The 26521-nt window shown below is 48.5% G+C and overlaps 1 protein-coding gene across 6 annotated transcripts in view; it reads left to right on the top strand.

Moving 5' to 3' along the window:
• The window catches only part of PFKFB3 (6-phosphofructo-2-kinase/fructose-2,6-biphosphatase 3), a 116853-nt gene that overhangs the window by 18030 nt on the left and 72302 nt on the right, over positions 1-26521 (top strand). For 2 of the 6 annotated variants that reach the window (XM_034764408.1, XM_034764417.1), the window contains exon 1: positions 23920-24461. The exons of 1 other annotated variant lie outside the window; for it this stretch is intronic. In XM_034764408.1, the coding sequence (XP_034620299.1) occupies positions 24383-24461 (79 nt within the window). In that variant the 5' untranslated portion in view covers positions 23920-24382. Of the gene's footprint in view, positions 1-23918; positions 24462-26521 lie in introns of those variants that run through there. 3 more of the 6 variants (XM_034764373.1, XM_034764392.1, XM_034764401.1) reach the window with 3 other exon arrangements.

Genomic DNA, 26521 nt, shown 5'->3' on the forward strand with positions numbered 1-26521 from the left:
TAGGTAAACAGCCGAGGCTGTTTGGGGAGCTCGCCTCCCCCTCGGCCATGTGAGCGCTCCAACCGCAGCACTGGCTGTGCATGCCCTCTTCACATGTGCAACGCTGGAGGAAGTGCTGTTGGGCTCATCTCCCTCCCACCCCCGGCTCTGTTAATAGCTATTCTCCTCCCTGGACATGTGAAAGGGGCATGAACAGTTACTGTTGCTGCTTCCCTGCCTCTTCTGCTTGAAAACGGATTTCCAAGAAACCTTGGGAACAGCTGAGGATGGTAAACAAGAGGAGAATGAACTCCCTGGTGCATTAATGTTTTGCTGAGCACTGGAGGGAGAAAACATACATATATTTTTCAAGCTTCCAGGCTTCGGCAGCGATTTTCTAAACTCTTGCTGTCCTTCGAGTGTTGCACAGTACATCCAAAAATGGCATTTTCAGGGCTTGGAAATAGGCCCCATTCAGCAATGTGAAGATTTGCCTTGACTGAGCTCATCAGGGCTTTACCTCTGTTCGAAGCAGGGGTAAGGCCTGATTCGTTCAGCTGGTGCAAACTCTGGCTTGCCATTTTCTGTGCTTCAAGGAAGGATTGCCAAGGGGTTAGAGCACTAACTTGCAACTCGGGAGAGCTGGGTTTAATTCCCTTCTCCGTGGGCAAGTCACTTCGCTTCTCTGGGCCCCAGTTGCCCATCTGGGCAATGGGGGTAACAGCTTTGAATTGCCTTTCAGGGGTGTTGTGAGGACAAATTCATTGAAGATGGTGAGACAGGGGCCATATAAGTACAGTATCTAAAATAAGCTGTCAGCATGGGTGTAGCTGCACCAATAGCTGACCGCTGATTGCTGAATTGGAGCTATTGCCGGGCACACACAAAACCTTGGAGAGTAAAGACTATATCAGCCCTGGTTTTTTCTTGCTGATCCTGCATAGCCGCGGCTGCTGTGGCTGTCTTAACTTCCTGGATCTTGTATAAGCAACAGTTATAACTAATAGTTTCAATCTCTTGGTTGCCAGTTTGAATCCAGCCCTGGTGCTGGTAGTGACAGATGGTCATTCTGCATCACAGAGGCCTATGTGAAATGAGTTGCCGGTCAGTCCAGTTCCTCAGATGAAGCATGACACGAGTTGGCAGCCTTGTCTAGGGTTACCATACGTCCGGATGTCCCCGGACATGTCCGGCTTTTTGGTTGTTAAATGGCCGTCCAGGAGGAATTTTTAAATATCTAAAAAACGTCCGGGTTTTCCGATATTTAAAAATCCCTTCCGGCCAGCCGGCACATGGACGTATGGTAACCCTGCTGGAGAAGCCCCTGAGCGCCCGTCCAAGGGACTGCAGGGCTCGGAGAGGTTCTTCGCCGAGGAGCCGCTAGGGGTTCTGTTGAGCTCGGCGCCACGTTCACAGCTGGGCGCTCCTTGAGCCCGGACCCATCCAGGGCCCCCCGGCCCCAGCCCCAGGTGGTGAGTGCCAACGCCCTGACGCGCTGCCCTGCCCGAGCTGCGGCCACACTGGGGGGAGCATCCGAGGGCTGCAGGCAGCGCTGGAGCCGACGGGGCTGCTGGAGGATGAGTTGGAGCCGGCCCCGCACCAGCGGGCTGAGCGGGGAGTTGTCCTGGGAGAAGTTTCCCTGGGCACCCAAGTCTGTAACCTCCCTCCGTGTGGCGCCCAAGCCCGTAACCTCCCTCCCTGCGGCACCGCCAGCACAGGTGCCCTCGGGCTGCCGGCTGGAGCGGAGCCTGCAGGGAAACTTCTCCCGGGACAACTCCCCGCTCAGCCTGCTGGTGCAGGGCCGGCTCCAACTCATCCTCCGGCAGCTCCAGCGCTGCCTGCAGCCTTCGGACGCTCTCCAGCGCGGCTGCAGCGCGGGCAGGGCAGCGCGTCAGGGCTGAGCCCTCACAAAGGAGGCTGCCTGGTGAGGGTGGGGGAATGGGGGGTTTCCTCCCCTCCCCTCTGGCTGCCGCATCGCGCCCGCCAAGGCTGCGAGTGGGCCACGGCAGGAGGGAGGGAGATTCCGGGAGTGGCGGACCCTGCAGCCCCTAGGGCCAGGTGCAGCTCCCCAGCTGGAGTGGGAGGGGTTGCACCAGTGACTTCAGGCGGGGTCGGGGCTTCCACTCCCTGGTACCCCACACAAGTCAAGAGCAAGTCTCCCCTCCCCCCTTCAGTGAAGCAAGGGCAGGGGGTAAATTTAAAACTGGATCCTGCCACATCTTGTGTGGTGTGGGACCAACCCTCTGCCCCTCTGCTGTCTGGACAGAGAACATGGTGGGGACAGTTAGGGTGGGGGGGTCTCAGGAGGGGGCAGTCAGGGGGCAAGGAGCAGGGAGACTTAGATAGGGGGTGGGATCCTGGGGGGCAATTAGGGGCAGGGGTCCCAGGAGGGGGCAGTCAGGGGACCAGGAGCGGGGGGGTGGGGTTGGGAGTTCTGAGGGGGGCAGTCCGGGGGCGGGAAGTGGGAGGGAGTGGATGGGGGGTGGGGCTAGGACAGGGCTCCCCCCCGTCCTCTTTTTTGATTGTTGAAATATGGTAACCCTAGCTTGTCAAAAGAGTCAAGGACTGGTTTGGGCTGTGGACGCTGATTATCCTCTCCCCTCTGGAGGTGCTCCCACTGGAGCAGGGGTCAGACATGCATCAGGAGGAGATAGGCCAGATTCTGTTGCCGCCGGCTGGGTCTAATTCTGGAGCTGAGTTGAGGATGTCAGGTCAGCACTTTGCACCAGCGCAAAATTCATTTCAGAAAAGACTGCCATACCATTGGCGGTAAAGTGTTCCTTCAAGGTGCCCCTCCTTTCCGTCTTGGGTTTGATGCTAGTGAAAATCTTCCATGATCTTGGCTGTGCTTTAGAGGATGCAGTAGAGAGATTTTTGATTCTTACAACTACTACTGTTTACTCAGTGCTCCTTAGCACAAGTGTTCGATATATTGAAATGGAAATCTGTTTCAGTCACACGATTCCCTGAATCCTAGGCTGATTTGTTGTTGCAGGGTCCTCATGAGGGCTGGATGGACAATGCTGCGGGGCACCCGCCCAGACACCAGCATCCCCCTCCCCACAGAGCCCAACCACTGGGCAGCCCCCGGCCCAGACACCAGCCCTCCTCTCCTCCCCCAAGCCTTTACTCTCCCCAACTCTTTTACTGTCCCACCGGGGGACATGATGTGGTGTGGCCCTGCCCGCCTTCATCCTTTGCCAGAGCTCCGTCTCCCAGGCCCTGTCCCGTCTCCGGGAGAATGAGGATCAAAGACTGTGCAGCCTCCAGCCCTGCCAGGCTGGACGCCCTGCTCACTGCAAGCTGGGCTCTGCAGAGTCCAGTGGCCCCTACTGATAGCCAGAAATTCTGCAAGGGAAACAGGGAATTCTGCAAAATTCTGCATTGCGCAGTGGCGTAGAATTCCCCCAGGAGTTGCACATGAGCCTTTATAACGTGTGAGTCCTGGCAAATGAGACCTCAGGCTCTGCTAGCCTTACCCCATTTCTTTTGCAAACGCTGTGGCATGTGTGTGACTCAGATGCATGTATGACAGCCCCTGCAAGAGTCCGGCTACACCATTTGTGAGCTTCTCCTTCTCACATATGAAGACAAATGTCCTTGCTGAGATCAGCTTTCACACAGGGGCTAGGGGAAGAGAATGGGGTCTGGCTGTAGTCATTAAGTTCAATGAACCCACCCTGAGCTGCATTGCTAGTAGCATGACGCATGCCCATGTTCCAGGAGTCCACCCCCAGAGTCCTGGCGGCAAGAGCAGGGGGAAAGCTGCCATCTCTACCCTGCCACCCAGACTCTGGGCATGGGCCCTCGGGGGTAATGTTGGAACAGTGGTATTGGGATGACATCACAGCGCCACGTCTGCTGAAGCTGAATTCATAGAACATCCAATGTGGCTCAGGTGTCAATCTGAACAACACCCTCCACCCCGCTGCCGTGTAGCGTGCAGCTCTGCCTAGAAACTCTGAGCTCAGGCAAAGTCCTAACTCTGTGTTAGCAGGAAATGCTCCATGCTTTGCTCAGTAAAATCGCTATGGAATAGAGTCTGGCGGAGATTTTCCAAGGTACCTAAAGGAGATAGGCGGCAACCCCCACTGGCTCTCAGTGGAAATTAAATGCCCAACTCCCGTCCCTGAGGTGCCTTGGAAAATCTTTGCCCTAGAACGGATCGCCACACTGATCAAGCTAAGGAATGTCCTGCCCTGGGTCTGACCCTGGGAATTGTTTATTAGGGAATTGCCGGCAGACACTGAGTGGGGCACTGTGTAAGGCTCTTCAGATCTCCTGTTGACTCAGACGGTTCTGTAACAGTTGTTTTGATCAGCAAGTGTTCCAGGCAAATCGCAGGGCTCTGAAATGTGAAACAGTTGCTCTTGCGATGGAATCCATGGGAGCAAAGCCATGAGACCAAAACTAGTAAACGGCAACTGTGACATCAGTGTTCATGGAAATGAAGGTGCAGACTGTGCTGTACCCTCTGAAATCTAAAGTTTTGTTTTGAGGGATGGGGAAGAGAAACTTTCAGCCTTCCTGGGTGCAATCAGTATATCAATGCATGATATAGCAATGCAAGTGCTTTGGAAGATAGGATTAAAATTCGAAACGAACTGGAGAAATGGTCTGAAATAAATAGGGTGAAATTCAATAAGGACAAATGCAAAGTACTCCACTTAGGAAGGAACAATCAGTTGCAGACATACAACATGGGAAATGACTGCCTAGGAAGGAGTACTGCGGAAAGGGATCTGGGGGTCAGAGTGGATCACAAGCTGAATATGAGGCAACAATGTAAAGCTGTTGCAAAAAAAGCAAACATCATTCTGGGATGTATTAGCAGGAGTATTGTAAGCAAGACATGACAAGTAATTCTTCTGCTCTACTCCGCGCTGATTAGGCCTCAACTGGAGCATTGCGTCCCATTCTGGGCGCCACATTTCAGGAAAGATGTGGACAAATTGGAGAAAGTCCAGAGAAGAGCAACAAAAATATGTAAACGTCTAGAAAACATGATCTATGAGGGAAGATTGAAAAAATTGGGTTTTTTAGTCTGGAGAAGAGAAGACTGAGAGGGGACATGATAACAGTTTTCAAGTACATAAAAGATTGTTACAAGGAGGAGGGAGAAAAATTGCTCTTCTTAATCTCTGAGGCTAGGACAAGAAGCAATGGACTTAAATTGCAGCAAGGGCGGTTTAGGTTGGACATTAGGAAAAACTTCCTAACTGTCAGAGTGGTTAAGCATTGAATAAATTGTCTAGGGGAGTGGTGGAATCTCCATCATTGGGGATTTTTAACAGCAGGTTGGACAAACACCTGTCAGGGATGGTCTAGAAAATACTTAGTCCTGCCTTGAGTGCAAGGGACTGGACTAGATGACCTCTCGAGGTCCCTTCCAGTTCTATGATTTACTTGGTCAGTTTTATAGTCAGCAAGGCTGGAACCATAGCAATAAAAATGGTGTGAATTTTCCCAGTCCATCTTAACAGGATATCAGTAAATATTGTAATGAACTGAGCAGCATGTGAATGCACCACGGCCATATATGTTATGGAATCTGCTCTGCTCAACTACATGTTATAGACCCAACACTGCTAATCTTTTAAAAAGGACGCGTCTTTAGCTCAAATGACAGGGGCCTTTGCTTTTGGAGCAAGGGAACGGGAGTTCTATCCCCTCTATTGCTCTGAAATGCCACGTAATATAATGTGCAGCATACTGACAACAACTGAAGTTTCAAAGTAGGGTACTCAAGGTTCTGACTCACTGTTACATAATAAACCCCAGAACGTAGTTGGTAAACATCCAAATGAATTTTTTTCCCAAATAGCTATTAAGTATGTCATTGTGGGATGGGCAATGTAAATGCCTTTGGAAAAATATGTTAACACAAAGCACTAAATATTGTTTATCTTGTCTCATAATTTCAGAGAAATTTTCCTGTTAACGTTAATTAGGGCGGGTTGGAAAATGTGAAAGTGGAAATAAAATTGTATGAATATTTTTGTACAGTTTTCTCCCCATTTTCCAGCCAGCTCTCCCCTTAGTGAATGGAGTAAATTCATTAAATGAAATATACAAATTAAAAACAGCTGGTTCAGTTGGAGTTTAAATTAGATTACTTTAAATCCTTGCCCTATATTAAGGAAAATTCAAGCAGCCACTGGTGGGGGAAACAGACTTCATAGCTATGTTAACATCCAATGGCATTTTATCTAGATTCAATCCCATCTTCACTTCTAAAAGAGGTTGGTTGGGATTTCAATTGCATGAGAGATACTGGCATATGGACCTTTTCATTTCTAGCTTATTGATACATCTAGCCCTAGACAGTAGTATCCAAAAGTCATTGCCATCTGATAAGGAGAGCGGGAGTATGATCAAGCGGTAATGACAGTCAGGACTCTTGGATTTTATGCCCAGCTCTGATATTCACTTGCTCTTTGGACTTGGGCAGGTTGGTTCACTTCTCTGTACAGGGGCAGCATAAATTCCTTAAAAGTGGGGAGGGACCCCACAGGTGCTTGGACTGTGGCCCTGCCCCCTGCTCGACCCCTTCACCCTGAGGCCCTGCCTCTTCCGCAAGGTCCCTCTCTCGCATCACCTCTTCCCCCAAACTTCTGCCCCCTGCTCGCTCCTCTCCCCGCTATCATTGGCCTGGCAAAAAGTGTGTGTGGTGGGGTGGGCCTGGCCTCATACCTGCCCATCTGAAAAAAGGGAATAGTAACTCTAAGCTGTTGTGAGGCGTAATTAATGAATGTTACCTGCTTGGAGAACATGGCATGACAGGGGCCCTTGGGGAGACTAGGAAGGTTGAGGGCTGTTAGGAATCCTTGTAAAACGAGCTCTCTGTCTCAGTCCAGTTCCCGGTGAACACAGCTCACAAAAGAGAGGCCAAGGATTGAATTGGACGGTGGAAATGGACTTCCCCTTTCGTGTCTGGAAGTGGTGCCCCCAGGTCAGGGCTGAGGCACATTGGACTGGGGTGGGGGAAGCCAACCCTGCTGCTGCCTGGGCTGTACCTGTTCTGGGGGGTAAGCTCAGGAGATGAGGCTCTGGCATTATTAATGTGGTACCAGGGCTTTTCCTCTGTGAATACAAGGGGCTGGGGAGTAACTGGTTGCCAGGAGATCAGCGATCTCTTGACAGCACCTACTTTGTTTTGAAATGCAAATGGTGAGAAATGATTAACTTTGCCTCCCTAAATGCACCTGCATTTTGGAGAATGAAATGGCACAGGATGGTTAGAGCCAATTCAGAGACACAAGGTGCTGTGTATGATCTCTGATTATTTGGACTTGTGTTTCCAGGCCCGGTGCTACCATTAAGGCAAACTAGGCGGTTGCCTAGGGCACCATGGTTTGGGGGCGCCAAAAAGCGGTGCCCCCAATTATTATTTTTTTACAGCGTTCCTATGCCCCCTCCCTGAGCGCGCGGTCCTCCCAGGCTTGCAGCGCCAATCAGCTGTTTGGCACCGCAAGCCTGGGAGGGGAGGAGAATTAGAGCAGGGGTGGTGTGCTTGGGGATGAGGCGGAGCAGAGGTGAACTGGGGTGGGGAGCTGCCTCATGGCTCCCCGGAGGGGGGGAGCTGCTGTGGGGGGGGCACCTCAGGGCAGGGGTGGGGGAGCTATCACGGGGGGGGCGCCTCACCGGGGGAGGGAGGGGCGGGGAGCTGCCGCAGGGCGGCGGGGGGTGCGCAGGTTGGAAGTTTCGCCTAGGGCGTGAAATTTCCTTGCACCAGCCCTGTGTGTTCCCCTCTGACAGTCTGCTCTTAAGAACACTCTGCCATTCCGGAAGAGTCTGTCATTTCTAGCAGACGTCACCATTACAGAGTTAGGGACTATTGCTTGGAGAGAGCCAATCAGACTTCAATCAGAAGTGATGGGCTCCAGGCAGGAATCACTGGGTGAGATCTATGGCTTGCATTATGCAAGTCAGAACCGTTGATCAAAACAGTCCCTTCTGGCCTTAAAGTCTAGGAATAAAGAGTTTAGTCTGATCCTTCAAAGTGATAGGAGTTTTCAGTGCAAAGGTATATTGTAGAATTACACACTGTTCTAAGGTCCCATCAGCACAGCAGCTTTGTAATCACTAGCACTTATGTAGTGCTTTGTATTTCAAGTTTCAGAGTAGCAGCCGTGTTACTCTGTATCCGCAAAAAGACCAGGAGTACTTGTGGCACCTTAGAGACTAACAAATGCTCTAATAAATTTGTTAGTCTCTAAGGTGCCACAAGTACTCCTGTTCTTTTTTGTATTTCAAAGCGTTGTGCAAACACTGATTTTAACTGAGTGATTCCATTAGCTAAGTATTACACCCATTTTATGAATAGGGAAACTGAGGCACACATCTGCTTCGCCAGTATGTTGCACCCTCGGGTGTAATCTCACCATTCCAGTTCAATGGAAAATCAGGCCCAGAGAGTTTAAGTAACTTGCCCAAGGTTATGCATACACAGCCAGAGGTGATGCTGGAGTTAGAACTTGGGAATTCCTGGTTTCTAGACTTACGATTGGTTTGAGGTACTGTGCTGCCTAAAAGCCGAGCATCACCACTCAGTAATAATAAACAAACACCACTTTGTCTTCCTCTTTTGTTTGCTTCATTGCTTAAACCAGCTGCTTGCAGGCAAACTTTAAACCACAGCTGATTTTACTAAAAATATCTATTTCCTTTTGCATCTTTGTTGATTATTGAAGTGGTTTCAGTCTAAAGAGAAGCTCCTGCCTCTGTAACTTTGCTACTCTATGAAGTCCCCAAGTTGTGTTCATGTATGGGGATCAATATTAGTTCCCATGGTAGCAGTGGGGCTGTCACTGCCATTGGCTTGTGACATCACTGGATACATTAGGCCCAAGAAGGTGGCTGGGTTGCAAAAGACAGCCTCAGCTTTCCCACATGGCAGAGATGGGATTACCCGGGCAATGGCACCTGAGCTAAATGAAAGGTAAATGTAAATGAGAGAGCAGAAATGCTTCCTACCAGTGAGGACCATTGGATAATAGAGTAACTTGCTTTCTAAGGGTACGTCTATATTTACCTCCGGGTCTGGCGGTAAGCAATCGATCTTCTGGGATCGATTTATCGTGTCTTGTCTAGACACGATAAATCAATCCCGGAAGTGCTCGCCGTCGATGCCGGTACTCCTGCTCCGCGAGAGGAGTACGTGCAGTCAACGGGGGAGCCTGCCTGCCGCGTGTGGACCCGCAGTAAGTTCGAACTAAGATACTTCGACTTCAGCTACGTGAATAGTTGCGTATCTTAGTTCGAAGTTGGGGGTTAGTGTGGACCAGCCCTAAGGGTAAGATTCTGCCACTCTTTCTAAGGCTGAGTAGCACAATTAGCCGCATTAAAATGAATGGGACTAATAACAGCGTGAGGTAGTCCACTAACAATAACAATACCCTGCTCTTAAAGGGCCAGGTTCTTAGCTGATGTAAATCTGAGTAGCACCCTTGACTTGAGTGGTCATTTTCACCAGCTGTGAATCTGGATCATCACATCTGAGATCTCAGATTGCGTTACAAACTCTAATTCTCCAAATGTACCCGTGTGAGGTAAAGGATTATTGTTCCCATTGTTCCAGTGAAGAAGATGCAAATCTAATAGTGATTAAGTGACCTGGCTACGGTCACAGTGAGTGAATGGCAGACCTGAGAATAGAATCTAGTTACAAAATCTTGAAGGCTCAATCCATGCTGGTACAGATACAGGAGTCGGAGAACCGCAGGTGTAAGACCGTGTCTATCAGAGATTGAGATGAATGCCTCCTGAATATTGATGTTTGGATCCAGACTTGAACTTTGCATCCAGCTTCTATTTCTATAAAGGACTGGATCAAATTCCCCAGCTTGAAACATGCTGAGGCCCCATCGTTACCTTCTACGCATGTGAGACTGAAGAACTATGCTTGCGGGTTAGAAAGCCACAGTCAGTTACTTCATGACGTAGCAGTTTGTTATATGGCCTCCCATGCTTTGGTTTTGCCCAGTGTTAGATTTGAGCATGCAGGAACTTTGAGAGTACGTTGCATAAGCCTCTTGCATATACTTCCTAGCGGCCTTTTGGTGTTGAGAAATGTTCCTGTTCTAATACTCTAAATGCTGGCTTCAGATGGATGCGTGCAGCTGACCCTGCATCATTTAAGACCTTATCCACAGAAATTGAGGCAAGACTCAGTGTGTACCTTTAAACGACTTAACTGGTGCCAGGGGCTCACTCTATCCAGGGAAACACATTTGTCAGATGGCCAAATGGGCCAGTGATGTCCCAGCATTCCACTGATTTCTATGGAATTATGGCAGCTTGGAGGACCAGTAGTCAATGGGTTAAATCTGTGGTTCATAAGCCTGCTATCTGGAAGGCTTCCATAGAGCAGCGGTGGAGTACCTCAGACTGAGTCATTTCTTTTAAAAACAATGACAAATGCATATTCTCTTCACAACTGTCGACAATCATGTTTCTTAAATGGAAAGATGCCTCTAAAATTCTCTAGTGGGTTTAGCAAAGTGCTGAGACCCAACAACTCCTGAGTTCTTCGCCTGGTGCTGGTTTGCTTTGTGGCCTTGGACAACTCACTGAGCCCTTCATTTTCAAATAGAGGTGCCTCAAGTTAAGCACATAAATAAACGGCCTGACTTTGAGCCCTACAGCTCCCATGGACATCTGGCCAGCAGCATGATATCACTGGGACCTCTGCAAATTGGGCCTTGTAGTTTGGTGCCTAAAATATGGACGAAGATGCCCGTTTTAGGCTCTCCATCTTGAAAATGTTGGCTTCTACTGCAGGCCACCAGGTAAGCTTGTATTACTAAACAAACCCTCAGGCTGGAAAAGATACTCCGATATTTAGTCCCCAGTGTTAAATATTTTACCCAGACATAGATTTTAATCCTGTGTACAGTAGGTTTAGACTTCTGCCGTGTAGGCTGCTTCGGTTACTATTTGACTGGGTTCTTAAATAATCAAATCTCCTATCTTTGTTCAGGTGCCTTATTGATTGTTTGTGATAGTTTTTCTGCACTGTTCATACATACCTCCCTTCCCCCATATTTGTAAAAAAATTTCTACTTCCTTTTCTGACTGGCCTTTAATTATATCTCTTGGTTAAGTGCGTTAATTGGAACCAAATACATTTAGTTAAGTCACAGATCAGAAAGGACGCAATAGCTTATTTTAAAAAGCGTCTTTGTACTATTTGTTTGACTCTCCGTTAGTAACCGTCCCGTAGAAGCTCATAAATGATGTTCTCCACACCCTGGATGTTGATCTTTCCTTTGTCCCAAACACCACTTTGCCCTTCCATGCTGTATGTCTTTTCATGGCGCTGAAGTCACCATGCCTCTTTGTCTGCCTTGGTTATTCCTCAGTACCGTTGGTGTCCCAGTATTACCAACTCCCGCCAGTTTCTCTCAAGTAACGGGATTTCAGAGGATGCTGGAGCTCAGCTGGTGAGGATGCGAGAAGCTCCAGTCCCCTTGTGAAGTTCAGCTTTGCCGCAAGCCGGCAGTATCCCTCCCCTTCACTCGCTGTCCTTACAAGAGGGGAGCGGGAGGGGAAGGGGGGGCAGGGGGGAAGCAGCAAAGAGCCCTGCAGCTCAGCTGGGCTCTGTTCCCTCCTCGGCCCTCCCCTCCTGTGAGCAATGGGACAGAATGGTGCATCTGTTCCTCCCCCTGCAGCACACGGCCTGGAAGGGGCCCCGCTGCAGCCCCCCCACCCAGGTGTGAGAGAGGAAGATAAAGAACCCCAGGAGGAGCAGAAGTGAGTGTGTGGGGGGCGCTGAGAGTTGATGGGGAGCTGAACTGGCAGGACAGGGGACAGAACAGATGGGACGACTGGAAGACAGGATAATTTCTGGGGAGGGGATGGGCAGATATCGGGGTGAGAGTGTCTGTAGTGAGAGTCTGGCCTTAAAATCTGTGAAGGATGGTGACTGGGCAACACTGACTGTCACACACACTGGGGTTGGGCAGAGGGAGTTCAAAAATCAAAAGAGAGACTGAAAAAACACAAGATAATCTTTTTTTGTTAAAAAAAAAAATTTTTTTGTTAAAAAAAAGGGTTTTTGGGGGGGTCTGACTCGTGATTTTTGATTTCTTGAGGCTGGCAGCACTGGCGTTGGTGTAGCTCTGGGGACTACCATGATCTTCATCTAGCCCCTTTCATCCCAAGGGATCCCGAAGTGCTTAACAAAGTACTTTGTAATAAATCGACGGCCAGCTAACAATTCAAACCCAAATCCTCCTGCTTCAGGAGCCCTTGAGCTAAAGGAAATTTGCTCTTAGTGAGTATAAAGTTGATGCCATAGAGTTGAATAGCACTGACTCCATCCAGTAGTCCTCAGTGGTACACATAGCAGCAGTTACTTTCAGTACACAGCCAGTGCCACTGAAATACAGCTGCTCTTAGCAGTGGCGGATTAGCCACTGGGCCAATGGGGCCCATGCCCAGGTGCCCTGGCCAACTGGGGGGCCCCTGGAAAAATGGGCGCCCCTGCGCCCCGACCTGCTCCTCCCATCCGCCCAGCATTCCTGCTGGGGAGCGGGGTCTGGGCACAAGTGCTTGCCCTTCTCCCCCAGCGCTCCTGCTGGAGAGCAGGGGAAGCCCCCGCGCCCTGACCCCACTCCATGGCAGGAGGGTGGGGGGAGGAGGGAGAGGGACTGCAGGCAGAAGTGGTGGGGAGGGACCCTCACTTGCTCTGGCCCAGGGCCCCACAAACCCCTAATCTGCCTCTGGCTCTTAGTATGGAGGACAGTGGCTAGCTACACGCTATTCATCAGTGCAGGGAGTAGGGACGGTGGAAGTTTTGGTTAAAGACACTGGTGCGAACTCCCGTGCTTACAAAATAGACCATGGGATTTAATGTACAGGCAGGGCCCCTGTTTTTGAGCATCTCATCTGAAAACTACACCCAGAATAAACTGCAGGGAGCTCAACTTCTCGATCACTGAATGATGTAGGGCTGAGCTGCTCTTGCCAGGAACAGAACCTGCAGTTCCAGATGAGATTAGATACTCCAGGCCTGATTCTCAGGCCCCCAAGCTATCCCCTGGAGAGAGGCAGCGATTAGCTGCTGCTTACAGAGTTGGTAGGAAAAATTCATACCCCAGTTTTTGTGGGTCCTGTGCAGTTAGTGACTTTTCCCTGTTTCTCAGCAGTGAAGTGGCAGATTTGGACTATTTAAAAATTGGAGGAGGCAGTGTTTGAACCGAGCTGCTTGTACTGTTATGACAACCACTAGTGCACAGGGACTTCCCTTAGCAGCAGAAGTTACTCTGCCTCTGAGCCCAATAAATCGGACTCCATCAAACTGCTCCACCGGTAGCAGTTTTAAGGAAGGCTAAAGGTTGACTCCGAATGTATTGCTCAGCAGTGGGCCAACTTCTCGGCTGCTATTTTAGTGTCTCATCGTTTCTCATAACGGGTAGAATTTTTTTTTTTTAATGGGGAAGGAAGGAGTTTCACTTGGTCAGATTTGTCATTCAATCTGATGTGCACTCCAAAACTGGAACAGCGAGTGCTTTGGTGCTGCAATCGTGTGTTTCAGCAGGGTGTCCTTCTTTGCCTCTCTCAGGGCCCCAAATCGGTCACCCTTTGAGTATAGCACCTTCATCCTCAAGCAGTCCCACTGAAATCCATAGAACCCCTCCCAGAGTCCAGCACAGCCTGGCCTAGGGAAGATCACACCAGTGCAAGGGCATAGATCCAAACCAGAGGCTTGTATGTCTTCGCTCATCCAGCGCAGAGTGGAGGAAGGAGGCACTGCTGTGAAGGGGGAAGCGTGGTTTTCAGGCCCATGTGGCAGTTAAAGGCCAGTCCATCCCTTGAGCTCCTGTATCACAGTACACAGGGGATGACATGCACAGAGCACCAGGGTCAGGACCACGGGGAGGTTTAGGCTAGCTTTTGCACAACACCCACTGTGTGCATTTTGGCCATAACCAAGGATCTGGCTTGTGATCTTTGTTTGCAGTTTGCTTTCACCTATACACACTCATACTTGGTAAGATTGCAATGGTTGGACTGCAGCACCATGAAAACAGACCCTAAGTATTGTAGAGTTGGAAATATTCCTTGTATATTAAGTATCAATCTATTTCCTGACTTTAAACATCAGGGGTAGTGTAATGGCAGTGCTTATTTAGAGTGACCTATCAAGTGACAGCACTCATCTGCATAGACCCCTGGCAGGAGGACATAATTTGACTCTGATTTTGTGGCTGGGCTCCGTCAGGCTCAACTGTATGCTCTTATTTAGTATTTATTTTAAAATAGTTTGTATTCGGTCTGGGGAAATTCTGCCAGATGTGGGGTCAGGAAGGAATTTTCCTATAAGCCAGATTGACAGAGATCTTGGGGGGGGTTTCACCTTCTTCTATTGCATGGGGAGCAGGTGGTTTGCTAGAATCGTCTGAGCATATCTGACCTAAGCAATTTCCCTGCCCCTGCAGGGGCCTCTGGCATTGGTGGAAACTCAGAAGACCAGCCATACTGGATCAGACCAATGGTCCATCTAGCCCAGTAGCCTGTCTTCCAACAGCAGCCAGTGCCAGATGGAAATGAACAGAACGGGGCAATTATCAAGATCCATCCCTTGTTATCCAGTCTCAGCTTCTGACAGTCAGAGGTTTAGGGACACCCAGAGCATTGGGTTACAGCCCTAATCATCCTGGCTAATAGCCATTGATGGACCTATCCTCCATGAACTTACCTAATTCTCTTTTAACCCAGTTATACTGTTGGCCTTCACAACATCCTCTGGCAATGAGTTCCACGCATTGACTGTGCGTTGTGTGAGGAAGTACTTTCTTATATTTGTTTTAAACCTGCTGCCTATTCATTTCATTGGGTGACCCCCTGGTTCTTGTGTTATGAGAAAAGGTAAATAACACTTCCTTATTCACTTTCTCCACACCAGTCATGATTTTATCGACCTCTATCATATTCCCCCTTAGTCCTCTCTTTTCTAAGATGAACAGTCCCAGTCTTTTTAATCTCATGGTACAGAGGCTGATTTAAGCGATAAGTTACATACCACAGTTAGTTTTGCAATTTCGTATTTGAGTTTCTGCAGAACTCTTGGTGAACACCATCTGGTCCTGGTGATTTTACGGTTTCATTTATCAATTTATTTCAAAACCTCCTCTACTGACACCTTAGATTTGTCACCTAAAAAGAATAGCTCAGGTGTGGGAATCTCCCTCACATCCTCTGCAGTGAAGATTGATACAAAGAATTAATTGATTTAGCTTCTCTTCAATAGTCTTGCCTTCCTTGAGCGTTCCTTTAGCACCTCAATCGTCTAGCGGCCCCACTGACTGCCTGGCAGTCTTCCTGCTTCTGATGTACTTTAAAAAAAAAAAAAAAAAGCTGTTAGTTTTTGTGTCTTTTAATAGTTGCTCTTCAGGGGTTTTTTTTGGCCTGGTTAATTAGAATTTTGTCATCCCTTTTAAATAACTGACACTATTGGTCTCTGTGTTCTGTGTGTGTGGCACACAACAATTCAGTCTCCTGCGGACTGAAATGCTTTAGTCTAACCCCAGTTATTGGGCTCAACACAGAGGTAATTAGGTAAGTTGAGTGGCCTGTGATATGCAGGAGGTCAGACTGGATGATCTATAGTCCCTTCTGGCCTTAAACTCCATGAAATCTATGAGAAATCATTTTTGTCTGATTTTGTTTGTGCCAACTTAAGCTTGGTGGGTTTGACTGCAGTTCAAAAATTAATGGGTTCAACATCTATTTAATAGAGCCTGGGCTAAAAAGAGCAAAGGCTGAGAGGGGGAAGGTGAGGAGAGAGAGAAATCCAGTCGAAATAATAGGGTTAAAAATGGAGAAGAGGACAGAACAATTACCTCCACTGTAGGAATCATTGGGTGAATTTCTCTGGCCAGTGTGATGGATGAGGTCAGACTGGATGATCTAACAGTCCCTTCTGGCCTTAAAATCTGTGAAGGATGGAGAGACAAACAAGACAGAGAAACATGAAGGTGTGGCAGGGAAAGAGAAGGAATCTAAGAGGAGACCATTTATATCTCCTATACATGCCATCCACTTATGCCAGCCTGGCTTGTGGGATGGGGTATGATTCGCTAATGCAGAGTGCTGGTTTCCTGGTGGATTTCCACTACTTTTTCAAACCCTAATGCAAATATTTCCCAATGTTCGCAAAACCTCCCACTCCACCAACTTTTCCCTTCAGTGATTTTTCACATGTTTTTCCAAAGTCTAGCAAGAGAGAATTGGCAGTTGGCAGTGAAAATAGCTTCATAGCCAGGTCCCAAGAGATTGAAATGGCCATAGTCTCTCATTGTGCTTTTGAAAGTCCCAGGTTCTCCCAGGAAGTGGCAGACAAGTTCTGGGTTTCCAAAGGGTCTGGCTTTTTATTTTTTTAAAGAAACCGAGCCATGCATACATGTAAGTAAGTACTGGAAACACTGGTCCATTTGTTATAAAAATGGAACAAAAGACACCTTTATTACTTATTGTGATATAAAACATTTAGCACCTCGATGGTTATTTATGAACTTTAGCTGATAGGGAAACTGAGGCACACTCAACCCACATCCTCTTCCCATTGCGATCAGTGGCAAAACTCCCATTGACGTCAGTGGACTCAGGCCCTACAGAGGATAGGTGACTCTCCAAAGCCACACAGTGAGTTGTTATTGGAGCTCAGGAATTTGGGGCCAGATCTTCAAAAATATTTAAGTACCTAAATAGCTTTGAGGAGCTGGGCCTTGGACACCAATTCAGCCAAGCGCCTAAGCAGCTGCTTAAGACTTCAGTAGTACATAAGTGTGTGCTTAAAATTAAGCACACGCTTAAGTACTTTGTTGAATCTAGACCTCAGGTCCTGGCTCCGTGGCCTGTATTCAGATCATGCCTTTGTCATCAACTTTAAAAAACTGAAACCCTGCCTTCTTTTCCTGCAACCTCATTACATTGCTTTCAGTCATTTCCCGTGTGTCCCCGGGGGAAAGTACAGTGGTTTTAGGTACAGTATTTTGTAACAGCCTCTGACATAATTCCCAATAAGAACAACGTAAGAACGGCCATACTGGGTCAGACCAAAGGTCCATCTGGCCCAGTATCCTGTCTGCTGACAGTGGCCAATGCCAGGTGCTTCAGCGGGAATGAACAGAACAGGTAACCATCAAATGATCCGTGTACTGAATCTGTAGTTATATCCCAGCGTCGCTACCAGTGAATGCCCACTATTTTTCTTGTAACTCTCCTCATTGGCCTGGAAGTAGTTCTCTTTGGAGTGTGATATGGGCCATTCGAGCCAAAGCTTTGGGCAACTTTTGCATAATAATCTCAGTACACACTGACATCATCTGGCATGCATGCTAAGTCCAGAGACATTGTAATGATAAATATATAAAGTCCCGCTCTGAGTCAGTGAGATTTTGCATATTATCATCAGTTTGCTCTGACAGACCCAGTCTGTTCCTTTGCAGTCTACGCTGCACTTTTTGTGCCACATCATGGAGAAGTGAATCTGGTTTCCTCTCCAAACTTCAGACCATGAAACATGGAAGTGACATAAACTTTCCACTTAAGCTTCCTTGGGAATAAGAATAGGAATCATGTCCTTTGGGAGTCAGCATTCTCAAAAATAAATCTCTGTTAATCTTTATTTCTGTACAGTGGATATTAATAGGAGAGATTTTACTGAAGATGCACCCAAGCTGCCAAATTCAGGTCCAGGTTCTTCCAAAAGGCCGGAGCATTTAGCTCTGGGGTTTTGGGTTGACCCATCAGAGACAAAAGGCCCAGCAGTTGCTATGTTTAGAGCCTGACTCAAGCCTCCAGAAGGCTTGGGGCACACACACATGTGGGGATAGGTGTCAGACGCTCATGTTTCTAACAGCAGAGAAACAAACAAACAAACAAAAAATTAAACACATAGACCAAGACTTTGAAATCACAAGCCTCAGTTTTTAAAGGAGCCCAGGGGACTGAAATTCAGTGGGAGTTTGGCACCTAAATCAAAGCCATCTAAAACCATATTTAGGCACCTAAATAAGTGGCTTGATTATCAAAAGTGCTGAGCAGTCAAGTTGCTCTTACCGATTTTGTTGAGATCTTCAAAATGGCCAAAAGGGCATTTGACATTCAGTTCCCATTAATTTTAACGTGAATTGTTGTCCAGAGCTGCCATAGGGATTGAAAAAATCTCAAGCCCAGAGCATTTTACTGTGTGTTATTTAAGGACAATAAATAAAAATAAAAAAGAGATAAATAAAAAGAGAAAGAAGGAGAGAGATTATTACTGAGGAGATCAGAACTGAAAGGTTACTGGCCCAGAGCTATTTAAAGGCATTTCCAATTCCCTCTCTCTCCAACAGGGCTAGAAGCCCTGGTTTATCCAGGGTCTAATTCTGCCATGCTTAACTGTGCCAATTTCATTGGGGCTATTTGAAGGAGATGGTATTACTCAATGTGAGTAGAATCTGATAGTAACTAAAAAGCATCTGAAATCCACCAAAATATCATGCACAGAATTCCCCCCCCCTTAAGTGAAAATGGACCAAAATGACCCCTCCCCCTCCCCAATAACACCGGAAGTTCTCCCATGTAGACTTTGCAGCCAAAAAGCCAATTTCAAATGCTGACTTTTAAATTCCTGAAGCCAGCAAAGGGAGGCGTATAATGGAAATGGTAGTGTACTGTATTTCCAGGTCCTGCTGTCTATGGTTGACAAGAGGTCCTTGTTTTTCTCTTAAATTCCACACATTTTCTTCCTTTTGATTCTTGCCTTGTTTAGGCTACTTTTTAAATGCAAATGTGCTTGTTTAATTTTAAAAGTAGGTACATTTGGTTCTCCTGATGGCAAGCAAGGAACTAGCATACACTAGACTAGAGCGAGTTGTGCTATATAAGTATCTATCTCATAGAGCTGGAAGGAACCCTGAAAGGTCATTGAGTCTAGCCCCCCTGCCTTTACTGACAGGACCAAGTACTGATTTTTCCCCCAGATCCCTAAGTGGCCCCCTCAAGGATTGAACTCACAACCCTGGCTTTAGTAGGTCAATGCTCAAACCACTGAGCTATCCCTCCCCCATCCACACCCCAAACTCTGCCAATGCACATACATCCTCACCTGCAACACCCCCTGCTACTCCAATTTTGGACCACAGCTCTGCCCATGTACCTCTAGTCCTGATCTTGGAAGCACTCAGTGCTTTCGTGATGAAGGCTATGTAAACCCCTGGATGGCTAAATGGAATTTCCAAGCTACAGGGCCTTAGCTGCTGCAGTACAAAAGGGGCTGTAGTGTTGTAGATGAACGGAAGAAGAATAAGAACCCTGTGCAGGGTAAGTTTATTTCTGCAGCAGCAGCATGGCAAATCCTAAAGGGACGTAGCCTCCTTGCAGATAATGCACCACCTAGATCAATCTCTAGCTAGATCCTTTAGTAGCACCATTTTTTAAATGGTGGGATGTGGCTGACCAATGGACAGGAAGCCTTTTGGGTCCAAATCACAGGATTCTTTCTTTCCTGAATATTCCATAATGACTTTTGTTATTTGTATTCCTTCCTCTGCATCTTTCTTCACAGCCAGATCCTGTCCATTCCCTCTGGCTCTGCGGTCCACAGAGAACTGGCTTTTTTCCTTTTTGTTTGATGGAGGCGTCCCTCACCTTGGGTGACATGCAGGGAACGCTGCGTGATGGGCCGCCTGACACGCAGTCCTGAGTAATACACAGATGGCCACTGCTAAGTGACTTCCAGTCTCGCGCCCTCATAAAGGGGAATTAACTAAACAACTCATGGCCCCGGAATTGAGGAAGCAGCGTGTGAAGTTTACTTACAAGTGTGATAAGCATGTTGGTGTATGAGAAGCTGTGCTTTTTACCACTGCACTTTAGACGGAAGCTGTTTTACAGCACCTAGTGCTTTTCTTGATGTTCTGTTTACTTGGATGACCCCACCATCGTAGCATCTGAATGCTGCACGAACACCAATGAACATATCCTCAATTTGACTCAGCGGGTGTAGCTGGGTGCTCACACCTTTGAAAATCAGGTCACGTAGGTGCCTAAGGATTAACCTAACTTTAGCTCCCGTTTTGGGGAATCTTGGCCAATAATTATTATGTAGCCTAATTGAAAGAGGATCTGATTTTAATTCAATCAGGTTTCACTTCCTTGGTACTTGTGATGTCACTACCCTACCAGTTCTCCAGTCATCCACAAGTCTCCCAGGATAAACAGGATATACAAGTGTCACAGTGTTCTCTGCTCACCACTGGGGTGCCTGCTTGTAATGTGGCTACATCTGGGAAATAGCTTTGCCTGGTCTGAGACCCCTTTTCCATCTCTCGTGGGCTGCGGCCCTGTTCACGCTCCAGGAGTTGTGATACTTCCTCTATGTGACTCAGCCCTGCAGCCAGGTCACTATATGGTTTCTCCCTTCCGAAGTCTCTCAGGATTGGCTGACTGGGTATTATTCCCAGTAGTCCTCCAGTTCAAGCTTATGCCACTTCCCTAGTGGCAGGTAGGGAACCTGGGCCCATCCACTACTCCAGGTTTCTGTCTAGGGACCCTACAATCAGCAGCCAAGGTCAGCTCCATCCCAAAATCCTGCTGTTGTTTACCTGGACTGCTTCCTATTCCATCTCTGTCAGACTTCCTCCTCCATCACCCCTCTGCATGGGCCCTTCCCCTCAGGCCCAGGAGTCCAAAACTTCTACTCCCTCCCTGAGTTTCCTCCTTTTCCCTCTCTAAGCCCAGAGAGTGACTGCAGGCTTCCACACTGCAGCCTCCTTCTGCCCTCTCTTCCTGGCCTTATACCAGTCCTTCTCCTGCCCAGCTGGACTCCCATCTTCAGTAGGTGCTTGCCTATCAAGCTTAACTATCCTTTAGGTGTGGACAGTCAGGTTACTTAACACCTCCCTCTCTCCAGCATCCACCTTAATCCTTTTCCAGGGTAGTGTGGCATCACAAGATCTGAATTTTTCATGCAAAGAAACAAGCAGGAGGAAAAAGTTTATACATCATCGGATAAGGACATGACAACATTTTCCTGCCTTCTCAGGTCACCTTTAAATCAGGAGCGAAATTACAGACTTTAGTGGACCTGGTGTTGCTGTACGTTAGCAGCAGCATCTCAGCCCATTGCAATTCAGACACAACTAAACTCTTCCTTGAAACTCATTGTGACTCCTTGGAGAAAGTTGACATGAGAAATTCTTTCACTGATGGAATGGGGAAAACGGAATGCCTTTGCCTCTATGGATACAACCAAATCAGAGGCTGTACAACGGTACTGTATCTTGGAAGGGGGGGTAGACTGACCCTTGTGGTCCCTTCTAAACCTATGATTCTATAATTCTACCTGTATCCTGTGGCTATAGCAAGGATGGTTGGTACGTAAATTGTATATTGTAGTGTCTAACTGTTTGATCTACGGGGTCCCCCACTTCCTGATTTTGTAACAACTCTCTCTGCTCTTGACATACACTTTTGTTTTTTACCCTTGTGGATTTTTCCCCCAACTCCCTTACTAGATTCCCTCCCGCCATCCCCACCGAGTGTTTTTTGGGACCTTGCATTTTAATCTCCTCAATCAAGGCTACATTTACATGGGTGATTGTATATTTATTGCAAAGTAAAATTGTGGCCAATTATACGTTCTCACTATATATTTGTAACAAAAATATATAGATTTACTTCCAGAAATCAACAGTGCACTATACGGTCTAAATGTTGTTGTGCCAGTTTGTTGGAATGGCTTAGTTTTCCCGCATGATAGGTATGTTAAAAATGATTAAAGCAGACTCATGACTCCCAATATTGCATAAGGGCCTATAATGTAGCATCTAACACCTGTGGTGTGTTCGCCTGTCGCTGTGTTTACATCATGCTCATCACCGCTTCTAAACTTTCTACATAAATGAAGTAGCTGCCTGGGGGCAGACCCTCACCTGGTGTAAGTTGTCATAGCTCCATTGAAGTTAATAGAGTTATGACACTTTACTTCAGCTAAGGATCTGCCCCATCATATTTAAACGAAGCAGCTTTGGGAATGCTGGGGACATGACCTGTACAAGCTTGGGGTATATTTTTCTGGCTCTTCCATAATTTGATCTTCACATCTTTATTTGCTATGCTAATTTATTTCAGCCACCCTGGGATTGATTTCATTAAGGCAGTTCCGCTAGCCTGCAAGCATTGTTTTAAACTGAAAAGGTAGCTGGCCATCAGATAAAAATCTGGTCAATTTAAAAATTCAACCTTAACCAGTCTGGTGCATTGCCTTTCCTGTGAAATAATGACCGGGCAGCACCAAGCTAATGGGCCCTATAGGTCATTCCCTGGAATCTAACCATAATCAGTCATTAATCCTGCAGGGAATTAACTTTGCCAAGGACAATATTAAGCATTTATCCTTCCCCTTCCCTCCTCAACCTCATGATTTATTCTTGTGCACAAGAGCTCTCTCTTGCCTTTGTCATTCTGGGCCTGATCCAATGTCCATAGAAGGACCCCCTTCCATAGGCTTTGGAGTAAGCCATTTGGAGAGAGACCCCAAACTTCTGCTGACTTCAGTGAGTATGAAGGGTGCTGAGCACTTCACAGGGCACTAATACCTGGATATTAGAGATTAGTGACTTCCCCCCATTAATCTTACTATTGGATTGTGTAAATTACTATGCTTGGTAATAAAAGCATCAGGTCAGTAGGTTATGCTGTTAATACAGGGCTGCTGGACCAGCAGGAGTACGTGCCTAGCATCCGCGCTGCTCCTCCTGTAATAACCCAGCTGAACTAAATCTTGGGTGCTGGAGTTTCCTAGCCGCCTGCCAGGCAGCAAGCCCCTCTCTGAAGAACTGCAGGAGAAGGGAGCGATCAGCGCCCACGGGAGGGCTGGAGAGCGAACCGGTCGCAGCGCCAGGCGCCGGCTCCTTCCAAGGGCTGCATCTCCCTGCCGCAGCAAGTGCATCCAGCTGCGATGAAAGGAGCGTCTGTAGCAAGGGCTGAGGCTTCCCCGCAGAGTCATGCGGAACGTGCGGGACGTGCCTGCCCCCGGCAGCCCACACCCCTGTCTGCGTTTTGCCTTTTGTGTCGCGTGCGTGTGTGTGTGTGTGCGCGCGCGCTGAAATGCAGCATAGCTTTCAATGAGGAGGTGGATATTAAATCTAAAATATAATTGGACTATCAAAATAAACCCCTGATCTCCGCTCGGTTGCATAAAGGTGACAGGAGCCTGAGTGGGGGCAGACAGCAAAAGGATAGAGCCAGGGATTTTTCTTTGTTGGTTTACATACAAAAACTTTGCATTTATATTTCACCCCTTTAATGGGGAGGAGATCATCCCCGTGCATTGTGTAAACACAATATACCGGGAAATAATCCATTGATATTTGCTGTATATCTCAGGGAAATAATCCATTTGGAGTTTAGTGTATTCACAATAGAGTTCAGTGAAAATACTTATGTGTCTATATTTTAGAGCTACTCTACAGTACATAATTTCCCCTTATGCATATGAGGACTATACCCTTATAGTTTCAAGATTTTGATATCTGACTGTGCAATAAATGTGTGTATAGATTATACACTTAGTGTGTGTATAAAATATGCATGCACCGGTATTTACCAGCGGGTGTTGCACCCAGACTAGTATATAATGCTAGATAGAGAATGTATACCACATGCATACATGGGAGCGATACTTTGCGCTCTTAAAATTAGTCTAGAGTCGCGTAGGTTATCCATGGATGTGTTGCAAGCTTGTCTCGCTAATGTGAGTCCTTTGTTTAAAAAAAAAGTGGATCGCCAAGCCCCCAGGGTGGCTGCAAACCCGGCTAGCCGCCACGCGGGGGCAGCACGGGTGGCTTCTCCTGATGCCGGCTGCTCCCTGCACAGAATTTCCCCCGCCCTTGCCTGCTAGGGGCGGGCTGTGGGTGACGCAGGGTTTGCCGGCCGGTCTTTTGCTGCAGAAATAGCTGCGGCGAGGTGGGAGTCGGGGCATTCACACACGAGCGAGGCAGGAGGTGGAGGAAGACTCCCGGGAACCCGTGGCACTAGCATTCCCCGACCGGCTCCTGCAGAGGGAAGCCCCCGGGGGAATTCCGCCCGCGGAGCAGCGTTGCAGGGGCGTGAGGCTGACGGGTCGGTGAGAATCGAGCCCCCTTGTCCCGGGGAACACGTGCAGCTGGTTTTGACTCGGTCGCTGCTGGGCTCCCCTCCCCTCAGGGCAGTGTCCCGGCCTTACTTTGCAATCACTGCGTGAGCAGAAGCCTTAAGACTAGCGTGTAAAGACATCAGGTGCTGCCGCGTCCGGGCCCGCTTGTAAAAAGAAAAAAAAAAAAAAAAAAGCCCCATTTTTATTCTCTTTCCCGTGCATCTCTCCACCAAGCCGGACACGGAGCGCAAACCGACCTGGGTTGTAAAAATGCCCATGGAGCTGACGCAAAGCCGGATCCAGAAGATTTGGCTCCCCCATGATAACCACCCTGCGCTGCCCCGCAGATGTGAGTATAGTACAGCGGGGGCGGGGGGCGGAGGGAGGACAGATGTGTGGGAATAGGGCGGGGGGGGATAATAAGCCTCAGCGGTGCCCGCACCTACGCAGAGCAGTGCCAGTCTCTATGCGCGCTAATGCTCCGGCAGGGGGGACCATGGTCTATTTCACTTGCGGTGCATTTACGGGAACTGCCGGTCCTGGCGCTTGATGGGCGTGGGGTGCTGCGAGTGGGGGGGGAGCTGTGTGTCCCTACAAGATGTGAGTGGGATGCTGGGGTGGGTGGGGGGCTACCCCTCCCTTGTTCCAAGGCGCCGCCCCTTGTGTCATGGATTTATCCCTTCGGGTGAGCATCGCCCCGTATTATCGCTGCCCGGTCGTTATTTCGCAGGCAAGGCAAGGCGCCAGACTGGTTAAGGTTTAATTTTTCAATACATTTCACTAAAACGGATCATGGGCGCTGTTGGCCACATAACCTGGACACGTAGGACGATTGCACCGGAGAGCAGTGGGAATGTACCCCGGAGAGGAGGATACCGGGCAGGCTCGGGGAAATGGTGTTTCCCTAGAAATCAAGCGTTGTCCCGTGTGTCCCTCCAGCGGAGTCGGTGGGAGGAAGATGCTCCCACGTCTACCTTGAGCAGAGCTTCCGTGTGAGGCGGAGCGGGGAGGTGCAGCTGCCGGGCCGGCGGGGGAGGGAAGGGGGGAGGGTTGCTGCAAGCGGTGGGCCGATGCCCCTGGCGAGCTGTGCGCCCAAATGGCCGTATAACCGGCCCGTAGCTCCGCGTCTGCGTGCCCTTACTGCTGCCGGCCGGCATGGGCGGGCGAGTGACCTGAAATGCTCCCTAGCCGCGGTCTAGCCGCAGCACGCCCCCTCCGGCTGCACGCATGGCTGGAGGCAGGGACTGCTGCTGGCGCGTGTGACTCCTCCGTGCGGGTGGGAAGGCGGGGGGGTGGCCATAGGCTGGAAATGGCGATGGCTTTGCCGCATCCGACAGTGTGCCTTGCTCCTCGGCTGGGCGGGCAGGGTCCAGACCCGCCGCCTTCCCGTTCTTTGACCCTGGGGCTGCTGGAGGGACGGGACCAGGGATCTGTCGTGCTGGGAGATGGCTGGTGTGGCTTCCCCACGTGTAGCGTTGCTGGATTGGGTGGGAGAGGGGAGGGGGAAAGCATGGATGCTGCATTTTCCCTGCTGCATGGTTCCCAGGGCCCCTTTCTTCCCCCGTAAGGGAGATCTGAGCTCGGGGCAGTCCCACCTCCCTCCAAAAGAAATCCCTGCACCTAATTCTCCTCTTTGCTAAGGAGCTGCAGAAGATGCAGTGCCACACCGCATCTCTATAGCCTCTTGCACCCAGGGATCTCCACTTTCAGAACCATGGCCTGGCAAACGCGTCCTAATTTTGTAAAGTTACATCACTCACGTTTTATGCTGGGATTGTCAAAAGCCTGATTCTGCTTGGGGTTTTACCATTGACTTCGCGTTGGGAAGTCCCTCACCCTTTGCTTCCATGTGCAAAATGAGTTGCATAAGTGACTTGATTTTGGTTGTGATCCCGTAGGAGGGAGGTGAAAGGGGTAAGCGGTGTGAATAATAAAGCAGAAACAGTAGCTTCATAATTGGATTTTTTTTTAAACTGGCATGAATAGAAAGCCTCATAGTCAAAAAGTGGAACCATTCAATGAAAACAAAAACGCAAACACCGGGATCCTATAGGTGCTACTGCAGTACAAAGCATCACAACGGGAGTCGGTCAATTTATATGTAAGCAAAGCTGTAAAGATGCAAGTCACATAACTTTGACCGCTCCTAAATAAGCAGTCTAGAAACCTTTGCACAAACACTGCTGTTGTGAGGTGAGGATTGCTTGTACTCTGCACGCAGGGAATATACAGAAGTAATTGGGCAGTCAGCGATACTAGTCTTGTCTTTTAGCTAAGCTTTATTCTTTTAAAGTAGCTTGTATATTTGTGTCCCGCGACCAGAAACACTGCCCCTTTAAACAGCTGAGGTTAAAATATTGTGCTGGGGTGTGTGTGTGTGTTTTGAATGCCATCTGGTCCTATAGAGAA

This window comes from Trachemys scripta, chromosome 1 (assembly GCF_013100865.1).
Source record: "Trachemys scripta elegans isolate TJP31775 chromosome 1, CAS_Tse_1.0, whole genome shotgun sequence".
Lineage (NCBI taxonomy): Eukaryota > Metazoa > Chordata > Testudines > Emydidae > Trachemys > Trachemys scripta.